This window comes from Takifugu rubripes, chromosome 6 (assembly GCF_901000725.2).
Source record: "Takifugu rubripes chromosome 6, fTakRub1.2, whole genome shotgun sequence".
Lineage (NCBI taxonomy): Eukaryota > Metazoa > Chordata > Actinopteri > Tetraodontiformes > Tetraodontidae > Takifugu > Takifugu rubripes.
In genome coordinates this window covers 9,177,502-9,188,461 of record NC_042290.1, presented here as the reverse complement: position 1 = coordinate 9,188,461, position 10,960 = coordinate 9,177,502, and the positions used below count along the sequence as shown (strand labels likewise).

The following is a 10,960-nucleotide window of genomic DNA, read 5'->3' as shown; positions in this document are numbered from 1 at the left end:
TTTGCTGTGGTGGTGCGAGTCCTAATCAGAGAGCGTTTGATCTACACACCAGTCCAAGGACTGGAGTCCCTTCTGCTCCCACCAAAACCAACTCTTTGCTTTCTTAACTGCATGGAGGGAAATAATTATAAATTTTGTGTGCTTTTGAATGTGTGCTTTATGACTACTGTAATATTGGAGGCTTACATGTAAATGACGTTACATTAACTTCCCTAATCCTGATTGCTCATCTGCAGACTCACTTATGGACTATAATGGAAAAGAATAGAATAGAATGAACCTTTATTGACATAATACAATTAATTGTGCAGTAAAATATAATGGCCAGATGAAGGGTTCATCCTGAGCCCCTGCAGCTTCAGCCACGCTGCCATTGTGAATCAACCTCTCCTGGACTCTTTTTTGTGATGCAGCTAACAGCAACACTCAGATGGAACACAAGGTGGATGGTGAGCTCCTTAAAGAGAGGGTGCCACCATCCTCCAGTGGTTCATCAGCGAAGATCAGACATTGCGAGTGAGGGATGATCCCATTGGTCCCCTGGATCTTGACCTTGGCACTAATTGGTTTCATTTGATTCCACATCCAGAGTGCTGAGCCTGGTAGCCATAGGCATCACAACAATTTGCATACCACCGGACAAACGGAGCACAAGGTGGAGGGTGAACTCCTTCTGGATGTTGTAGTCAGAGAGGGTGTGGCCGTCCTGCAGCTGCTTGCCAGCAAAGATGAGACGCTGCTGATCAGGAGGGATCCCCTCCTTATCATGGATCTTGGCCTTGATATTCACAATGCTGTCATTGGGTTCCACATTCAGACTGATGGTCTTGTCAGTCAGGGTCTTCACAAATATCTGCATACCACCTGTCAAACGGAGCACAAGGTGGAGGGTGGATTCCTTCTGGATGTTGTAGTCAGAGAGGGAGCGGCCGTCCTCGAGCTGCTTACCAGCATAGATCAGACACTGCTGGTGAGGAGGGATCCCCTCCTTATCATGGATCTTGGCCTTGACATTCACAATGCTGTCATTGGGTTCCACATTCAGACTGATGGTCTTGCCAGTCAGGGTCTCCACAAATATCTGCATACCACCTGTCAAACGGAGCACAAGGTGGAGGGTGGACTTCATCTGGCTGTTGTAGGTGGAGAGGTCGCACCCATCCTCAAGCTGCTTGCCAGCATAGATCAGACACTGCTGATCAGGAGGGATCCCCTCCTTATCCCAGATCATGGATTTGACATTCTCAACGCTGTCATTTGGTCTCACTCTCAGAGTGATGGTCTTGCCAGTCTGGGTCCTCACAAGGATTTTCAACGTAGGGTACATATGGATCAGAAGGTGGATGGTGGACTCCTTCTGGATGTTGTAGGTGGAGAGGTTGCCTCCATCCTCCAGCTGCTTAGTAGCAAAGATCAGACGCTGAAGGAAAGGAGGGATTCCCTCCTTATCGCAGATCTTGGCCTTGACATTCTCAATGCTTTCATTTGGTTCCACCTCCACGGTGATGGTCTTGCCAATGTAGGTCTTCACAAAGATCTGCATCGCCACACTTTTTAAAAAAAGTGCATTAATTTAAAACAATGATTTGTTTTTAGCATAATCATTAACAATTTTCTGGAGTTCCAAAGTTACAAACATCTTGTAGCCATTTAAATAACAAATGCAACATACCTTTTTGCGTGATTTTCCTGTCTTCCATTCATTTTACAGTGTTTGCTGGGGTTCACTTGGATTGTTGGGTAAGCTTAAAGGACCAAAGGATTTTAGATGGAGTGTGTCAGGACAGATCAATCTTGAATAATTCAATTTCAAATAGTCTTGAGGTTGGTATGTCGATAGCCCACTGGTGGTTCATTAATAGCAGGCTGATGGGCTGTTGTAATTCAACATAACGCAGATGTTATATCGTGCACTATAGCTCAAAGCTCTGTTGTGCTTTGAACTTTGAAAGAGGAATTTTCAAAGCTGTGTAATATATCATCATGCCTATCATCCATACATGTGTAGGGCCACATTTGTTCCAACTGAATGGAGAGACAGATAGATTTTAATTTTAGTAGCCCTAACGCACCATCATCACCTGGATAAATTGGGACATGTTTGATTGGCCACATGGCCAAAGGTAATTGTTGGTACATTATTGTACATGACGTATGTTATTGGGCATCAATGCTGATGTAAAGGACTTTTGCTACTAAACAAAAGGTTTAAAGACAGAAAGTCTGGTTGCATAAATACGCTAATCAAGCGACAAGTGTACTGCCATTTAGGCACTTCTTATTTTATCAGACTTATTTTTGTTGCCAACTGTGAAAATAAAGGGATACATTACTTTTCAGGGATGGCCAACCGGATTATAAATTCGTCTTGAACCCGTTTCCATAGAAAATAAGTTATTCAACAATTGATGTTTTAATGCTAAGTAATAAAATTAATGGAATAAAACAGAAATCTGTTTGCTCAACGTAAAAGGGTTTAAAATAATAGAAAGCAGAACATTCCTGTAATGGTGCACATTTAGCCCAAATAAATAAGTGCAAACAGAAAGTCTGTGGAAAAGTAAATATAAATACTTTGTGCCTGCAGGCTGTGACTGCATGAATAATTGAACTTAAAACTAAAGCGTATACTGCAAAGTAAGTTTAGGATTATGCAGGTATTTTGCATATTTTATCCCTCAGCTATGTTATTTTGTTCATAACCATCAGAAATACTGAAACATGGTATATCAATACACCAATAATTGTTTGCATATTACCTGGCAACCAGGTGAAGCCGCGTCGTGACCTTGGAGATGGGGGCTGGTTACATCCCAAATTGTCATGTGTGTTCCATGAGTCCATTAATCAAAATGTTTTCTTGTTTAGTGTGAGTTTTGGTAATCAGCTGGTCAACACGCTCAATGTGAATTAATGCTGTGTGCTGAGAATACTAAAGATTTATTTGTGGCGGTTGTGGAGGTTAAAATCATCAAGCATCTGGTAAAGGCTTCCTTAACGACTGAATTAACCACAGCAGGAAAGCCGGAGCATTATGTTCTTATTAGCATTCGGAATGGCAACAAAAAGAATAATTTAAACATTAAAACGTGTTGGCAGCAGGAAAACACGAAGAGGCAGGATTTGTTCCCCACCCACAGGGTGGAACTGCTCGACTGAAACACTCATCCAAGAAAAAAGGCTAAATTGAAGCCAGCTCCGCATGATTTGCTGGAAGAACTTGATGTTTCAAAGAAGCTGTTTATAATCCAGGCAATTCCCCCCTCTTGTTTCTGTGTTGATTGATTTTGGTTTGATTTATTGCACTGTTAAGACCCTAAAACCAAAGGAGAGACACAAGTGAAAATAAAATAACGAGATCTTAATATTCAAATCGCAGAAAATCTTTTCTAAACTTAACTATATAAGATTTAAGAGCGTCAGCCAGCTACTCGTCTTTGTTGACTTCAGAAGTTTTACTTTGTGTGCTGGAATTTATCAAAAACTTAAATCTGAAAAATGATTTGGTTCATTTTTTTGATCAGTACTATTAACACGTAGAACACGTGTTATGCTAAGGCCCCGCGATCCCCACGGCCGGAAACAACCAGATTCTGACCAATCAGAGGTCAGATGTGCCGTGTCATGACCACTTGGCTCCGAATGACCACAACATAAACGGGGAGACCAAGCACTTTTAACAAAAAGGGATTTATTGAAAAGTAAAGTGAACAGTCAATGGTAACGGTGAAAGCAGTAGGGTGCAACAGGGTATAATCAGAATCCAACGAGGGTAATCCCAACGAGGCTTTAACAACGGGACTGGCACTCTCCAGTGGACGCGTTCGGCAAGGTTTCCAATTTCATTCGGCAGCAGCTGACCCTCGGCCCAATCAGCCCCATCTCCGTCCTGAACACGGGTTTTTAAGCCATCACTGGTTCATCAGGTTAATGAGCCCCACCTGGAGTGGTGGCCTCCCAAACAGGTCCAGACAGCTCCATCTGCAGGCCAAGCACAACACCAGACCAGGCGCAGCCAAAGACACCATATCCCAAATATTAAACCCAGACGTGAGGCCACCTAGTGGGCCGTCACAGCCGTCAGGTGAGTTACAGATGGCAAAATCGACCGTCAATGCTGCGGGATTCAGTATCGCGTTATAACAAGAAACAATCATGTTATGGTGAGATAAGATGTTTTCACATCACGTGATTTTCAAATTAACCAAGATTAATGTGAGCTGATAGAAACAAGAGGCATGAGGCAAGAACTGTGTCTGGTTCCTTACCTCCGTTTATTCGCCTCACACTCATAGTACCGTTAATTATAATCCACTGTGCTCAATAACTGTAGTATGTCACAAAGTTTAAACCAGGCCCAGAGTGGAATTGACTTAAATGAATTTTTCAAACGTATTTCTAATTGCCAAGGTATGATGTTGCCTTACTGTGAATTTAATTAAAAATTATTTGAACTGTATGTTTTACTATTTGTGGATCAGTTTATTCCTGCTAATAAAGGTTGTCAAGATAACTGGTACCGTAATACTGAAGGGAGTATGGACTCAAACCAATAAACCCAATAAAGCATTGATATGTTGGAGCTCTTGACACCATATGACACTTTGATTTATTATATATTGTAGTTGAACACTTGGCATACCCAGATATAAACATGTTTAGAATAAACATTAGACACATTTTAAGAACACTGAAGAATCTCCAAGACTCTCAAAAGTTATAATTCTAAACACAGGATGAATTGGCGACACCTGGTGGATAATTGTGGTGCATACCTTTTTTTAAAAACTCAGGGCATCAGAATCCAATCCTGAAGATTCAAAATCCAGCCAGGTTTTCTGTCCTCCCAGGTGGAAATCGGCTCACAGAGGCAAAATGAGAGCGTTTTCCACCTGGCAGGACAGAAAACCCGGTTGGATTTCACCCCTTGAGGGCTGGGTTTTCACGTCCTTGGTTTACAGTGTTTAGTAGCTCAATTCCTGTCCTAGTCACATGATTGCCACCTGATCACGACACCTGGATGTATAGTGCTTAGTGACGTAAGGTGAAATATAAAAGCAAGGGTATTAAAACCCAGTACTCCAGGGCCAAAATCCAGCCGGGTTTTCTGTCCTCCCAGGTGCTTTTAAGAAGGCAATTTTCAGGCGATTTTCACCTGGTTGGACAGAAAACACGGTTGGATTTCGGTTCTTGAAGACTGGGTTGCAATGCATGGTGTATGGTTGTCAAGTTATTTTTGGGGGTAAAGGTTTTCCTTTTCTCTTTTATTTGCCCTTATTTTCCAACTTGAAAGGAATTGCAAGATTGAAGGTTTAGTAGGGTTTCACTCAGAGGCAACAGTCTGGGTTTCCGTTTTCTTTTTCCCTTTATTATAACATTTTCATCAGGGTGACTTTTAGTTTACAGACAGCCCAAGATCACAGCAGGTAGCCCAGTGGCCACTAGGTGAAAAACCTTGAAATAGAAAAGAAAAATATAAACATATGAAATTGCTTAACAATAAAGAAATGAACATATTTAAGAAATTCAGACATATTACACATAATACCCAATAGTTATAAATATAAATGTGCAAAGTCGCAATAACGTAACCAAGGAAGTAGGCTACACCATAATTTCACTAAGACAACCAGGGTTAATTGTGTTTTAGTCGCTACAAACTACAACAATATACCTGTTTGGGCCTGCACCTCTCACTGAACACCAACATCCTAATTGTAAACAGTGCTGTTTGTGAAAGTGAACGTTCTAACACAACGATCAGCGCAGTCACAATACAGTATTACGTCTTTTTTCCGACACACTGAAATTTAAGGCTTAAAACAAATTAAAATGGTGCTTACCAACTGTCCCTCCAGATCTTGCGAGCAAACACCTCGAGAATTGTCTCATTGCTTTTCTAACTTGGGAATGAGGACAATTGGAAACACCTTGCAGGTGAGGAAGGCACGCCTCTGCGTGGTGACGTCACAAACCTTTCCCTATTATACTTGCAATTACACTTACCCACCACCAGGAACCACTAAAGTGCCAAGCAAGTAACAAGGGGTTTGGCTTTACAATGGTGCTCAGTGACTCAACTTAAGGTGAACGTTATGTACGGTAGAATTAGTGCAAGGGTGTTGGAACCCAGTCAATAATGCATGAATATTTAGAAAAAAGCAAATTATTTTAAGATCAAAACTAAACAATCTCCAAATCTCTTAAAGTTATGACCTTAAAACTCTGGATGAAGTGGCGACACCCGGTGGATAATTGTGGTGCCGCATAACAATTGTATTTTAGACCAAGGGCATCAGAATCCAATCCTGGAGGGCAGAAGTCCAACCAGGTTTTCTGTCCTCCCAGGTGGAAATCGGCTCTTACAAGAGGCAAATTTAGAGACTTTTCCACCTGGTTAGACAGAAAACCCGGTTGGATTTCGGCCCTTGAGGACTGGATCTCGAATTTCGTCTTATAGACTGTTAACATCTAATTATCATGAAAATATTTTTGGGTTTGGAGGATTTTCATTGAAGTGAGTGTTTACCATCCTCTTATAATGTATTTTGAGCTCTGATAGAGTGGTTGTAAAAGCAAAATTTTATGAGCACATACATACATACATACATACATACATACATACATACATACATACATACATACATACATACATACAAGAACTCAACTAAATATCCTAAAATGTAGTTTTATCTTTTTTATTGATTTTTTGCCTTTTATTTAGGGAAAATGTTAACATTTGTCTTCTTATTTAAAGAAAATGTACATTTATCAGTTTGCATAAAACATCACATATACAGTACATCAAAATAAATACATCATCTTTTGGGGTGATTGACCTTGCAATCAAAGATCGGTCATTGAAATCAAATCTGAATCAATACATGGTCCTTTTCCAACAACTGGTACCAGACTGGGAGGAACTCCGAGGCCACAATAAGACAGTCATCGAACTAACTACATGTGAGAAGTAAGACATCAGTACAGTGCTGGCCCATGAGCCAGAGATTTAAATACCACTTTAAACTATTACTATATCCAGAACAGAACCAGCTGAAGTAAGAAGCCTTAAAGGTGACTGCGGGCAGATGGGACATGTAGGACAGGGGACAATTCTTCAGCCTGAGGAAGAAAATGAAGCCACTTACAATTATTCTGTTTTTGGTATGTTATCATTTTGTCACAGGAAACACTGAGTCATTAACATGGATGGTTAGAAAAAAAAGCAAAACATTTTAAGGTCAACACTGAAGAATCTCCAAGACTCCTAAAGTTATAATCCTTAAATTTTGGCTGAAGCGGCGCCACCTGGTGGATAATTGCGGAGCCGCATCAGAAGTTTCTTATACACTATTAAGCTCGCTTTCTGTCCCAGACACATGATTGTCACCTGATCACCACACTCGATGCATAGTGTATGGTGCTCAGTGACTTAAATTAAGGTGAAAAATAAAGCTACATAAAGTAGAATTACAGCAAGGATGTTGGAACCCAATCCTCCAGGGCTGAAATCCCACCGGGCTTTCTGTCCTCACAGATGGAAAATTGTGGCTTTTACAAAGCTAAGTGGAAACAAGTTTTCCCACCTGAGAGGACAGAAAACCCAATTGGATTTCGGCCCTTGAGGCCTGGGTTTTGGTGTCTCCATTTTAGACTGTTTAAGTCTCATTAGCATGAAAAGATATTTGGGTTTGGAGGATTCTCATTGAAGAGCGTGATCATCATCCTCCTATAATGTATTCTCAGCTCTGAGTGATGTGAAAATCATAAAAGCAATTTCTTTTAGTCACACATAAGTAGAGATATTAAAAAAAAAATACAAGAAGCAAACATCTGTGGTGGCGAGAGCTGAAAAATTGGTCAAATAACCACTACAAAGAACTATCTAACTGGAGAAAATGACAAGTGGCTGTATGCAAGATGATAATTTAGGTCTTTTGAAGGCTCATTGGAATGATGAATTGTTACAGCATGATTGAGTGACATTGGATTGAAAGCACCAGCAAGCTGTAAAAATCGCCGAGTTTTAAAAGAAAAAAAGACGTCTTGTACTGAACACGAGAGACAAACATTGTTTCCTGTTATCACTTGAAGAAACTTGTTCGACAACACAAATAAAGCTCTGCTCTTGGAAATCTCTAAACAATATAACACTGTTGTGCTCATCGTCCCATATGAACTGAGGTTTCAGTTGCAGTTTGCAGGCTAAAACACAAGGGGGGGGGGGGCAGATTATTGAGGCCCATGTTGAAACTAAATGGTCAGAATGGGCCATTTTGTGAGTCCACTCGATATAAAACTGCAACCAGCAATGAAATATATGGCAACATAACTGCATGGAGGGCTGTAACATCAGGCATACAACCACAGATATTAGTAAAACTAGGATTTGTTTAAGGACTATAACTTTAACCATTCTGAAAAAGTCCAGGTTATTTGAAATCTGTTGAACCACAAAAATAGAAAAAAAGGAATTCAAGCTCTTCAGTCCACCTTCCTCATTCTGCATCCTGTCCCCTGCTCTGTTCCCTTCTCCCCTCCTTTACGTCCTCTGGTGCTGTTGGACCTTCGCCTCTGTCCCCCAGCGGCGACACCAGCGGCCCAGTTTCAGTGTTTGCTGACTCGTCTCCCTCCCGTCCTCGCGCGTTCTGAAGCGGACTCGTCAAAGGAGGAGAGAACAGGATCCATCGATGCGTTTCATGGCCGAAGGGGGCTGGACATCATCTATTTGTATTTACATCTTCTCCTTCGGTACAGAAAGAGGATGAGGAGTCGGGATGGGTCAAACAGAAATGTCTCTTGTGAGCTTTCTCATATCGAAACTTCGTATTCGCGACTTTCCTGGTGACAGTGAAAGAAACGCTGTTAGCGCAGAGAACAATGGGATGAAAAATGGCCAGTTTTAAAGGTTTCAAATATTCTGGACACTCACGCCTGCTGTCTCGTAGAGCGGGTTGTCAAACTCGGTCTCCACAGTGATCTGTCGGTAAGGGTGGGGGTAGATGAGAGGAAGCCTTAGGTTGGAGTGATATCGACATCTAAAGGAGAGAATCAAAAATCAGCCATGCACAACAGAAACAGGAAAAAGCCATCATTACTGCTAAATTAAAATCATTTATTCTAGCGTGGAAAAATGCTTCGTCTGTTGTTCGTTTGCATTATAATTACAGAAATCATGAAGCGTTGTGGCCACCCGGACAACTGTTAGATAAATCTGCAAACAGTTGGGAAACAGACGTGCAGCGTCTTGTTGTTTAATCTCCACAGCAGCAGGAGTTGATTTCATAACCAGGAGGGGGAAAAAAAGTCCGACGACCATCTTTCAATTTCCTTGGAGGGGGAAGCTAATGCACGGCTCTGAAGCCGTCTCAAAGCTGTTAACAAAAGACAGCTCTTCAGACTCAGTCCCGGAGATCGGGCTGGTAATCCCAGCTCACCGCGTGACGTAGACGTAAGCTCCGCCGAGCAGCACAGACAGCAGAAGAACCAGGATAAAGACGGCGAGTGCTATGTTCCCTCCATCCAGAGTGGAACCTGCCGTGGCCTCTGCAACTGAGAGACAGCAGAGAGGGTTTTTAGCACCGTCGGAGGAAAACGAGCTGCGTCAGACGTATCAAAGACCGGCGAGCGCTACTGGAGAAGCACCAAGCACAGAAGAGTGTTGGATGAGCAAACACATTCAGTGGGAATGAAGGATGCAAGCAGAGCAGACACAAAGAGATGGAAACGTTTTGTTTTCTGGGTTCATTTCACTTGAAACAAGCGTTTGTTGTCTTTTTTTGAACCCAGCGAGAACACCGACTCACACAGAGGACTCACCTTCCAAAGCATGGTTGCCAAAGCACTCGGGGTTGGCTGCAAGACATCATTCTGTCAGTCAGTACGTACGAACATTTACACACTTCCTGTGGAGTTTCAACAAGGCTGCAGTGAACTGGCCATCAGCTGAATTTACAAGTGCTCTGTTGACTTTAGTGGACGCCTCCCAAATTCAATAGGAGGACGCAGAGCCGATGGACACAGAGCAGTAGAGACAGCCTCGGCCTCTCTGCAGGCGTTTACTACAGCAGCTTTCAGTCGGGATATTCAAAACCACGGAAATAAATATAAAGCTGATCCGAAAAACAAAAACAGCCTCAGGCTCTAGCCGATTTTGGGCACTCATTGTTTCCCATAATGCATTGTGAAAGGGTGGGGCAAACCAAATCAAACTTTTTATGTGTTGTTCTTCAAGCAAATGTGAAGCAAACTTTATTTGTTAAAACATCTGTACGTGCATGAGTGACACCATGCACTGAACTCTGCCTGACAGTCTGAATGGAATGCTCCTGCAGTTCAAATGAACTGCACCTGGGGGTCAAAGGTGACGGGCAGGGTACAGGCTGCCTGGCCTGAGTGCATCCTTAAGGGACTTAACGGAAGCAAATGCAAAGGTGGCAAGAACGAGGGGGTGTTTTATTTTACTATGCATACAATTTTAGAAAAATCAGTGAGTCTTACCCCTGCAGAGTGGCAACGGGCCGCTCCAGAACGACGGGTTTCCCAAAATGCACTTAATAGCAGCCTCTCCGATGAGCTCGTATCCTTGGTAGCAGACAAAGGTGAGCGATTCACCGGGCAGGTAGAGCCTCTTGGACAAGATCTGGTAGCCGTTGTCAGGGAGACCAGGGTTTTCACAGGAAACAGAATCCTCAGCTGAAAGAAAAAGAAGAAAGGAAACACTGGATCCTGCTGAGTCTCTCAAAACAAGTCAGAGCTTTTGCGTCAGAGCCCGGCTGACATGTTTGACGGGCTCTGACTGAAGTGACATGACTCATGGATAATCTCCTCCCCCTCCTCCAGGTGGCTGAGGGCTGATTGGTACGGTGCATTAGCATAGAATTTACATATCAAACACATTGCCGAAACACACCAGTGCACGCACCAGTGCACGCACGAGTGCACGTAAATCATCTGTCAT

General features: G+C 42.4%; 2 protein-coding genes across 3 annotated transcripts in view; both read right to left on the bottom strand.

The window, feature by feature from the left end:
* Nucleotides 1-265: 265 nt before the first annotated feature.
* On the bottom strand, nucleotides 266-1,751 carry ubc (ubiquitin C). Its single transcript, XM_029837945.1, has 2 exons — nucleotides 1,673-1,751; nucleotides 266-1,550 (listed from the first exon to the last, which is right to left on the bottom strand). The coding sequence occupies exons 1-2, from the start codon at nucleotides 1,702-1,704 to the stop codon at nucleotides 560-562; spliced, it is 1,023 nt and encodes a 340-aa protein (XP_029693805.1). The 5' UTR covers nucleotides 1,705-1,751; the 3' UTR covers nucleotides 266-559.
* A 4,909-nt stretch (nucleotides 1,752-6,660) lies between these two features.
* The window catches only part of sez6l (seizure related 6 homolog (mouse)-like), a 31,785-nt gene continuing 27,485 nt past the window's right edge, over nucleotides 6,661-10,960 (bottom strand). Inside the window, exons 13-17 of one of the 2 annotated variants that reach the window (XM_029837951.1) lie at nucleotides 10,501-10,695; nucleotides 9,820-9,855; nucleotides 9,438-9,552; nucleotides 8,933-9,038; nucleotides 6,661-8,841 (exon numbers count right to left, since the gene is read on the bottom strand). In XM_029837951.1, the coding sequence (XP_029693811.1) occupies nucleotides 8,812-8,841; nucleotides 8,933-9,038; nucleotides 9,438-9,552; nucleotides 9,820-9,855; nucleotides 10,501-10,695 (482 nt within the window). In that variant the 3' untranslated portion in view covers nucleotides 6,661-8,811. The remainder of the gene's footprint in view (nucleotides 8,842-8,932; nucleotides 9,039-9,437; nucleotides 9,553-9,819; nucleotides 9,856-10,500; nucleotides 10,696-10,960) is intronic. The other variant, XM_029837952.1, reaches the window with a different exon arrangement.

Coding starts and splice junctions, on each gene's coding strand:
- ubc (XM_029837945.1), bottom strand. CDS start 1,704: ATGAATGGAAGACAGGAAAATCACGCAAAAAG. Junction 1,551..1,672: donor CAGGAAAATCACGCAAAAAG/GTATGTTGCATT, acceptor TTTTTTAAAAAG/TGTGGCGATGCAGATCTTTG.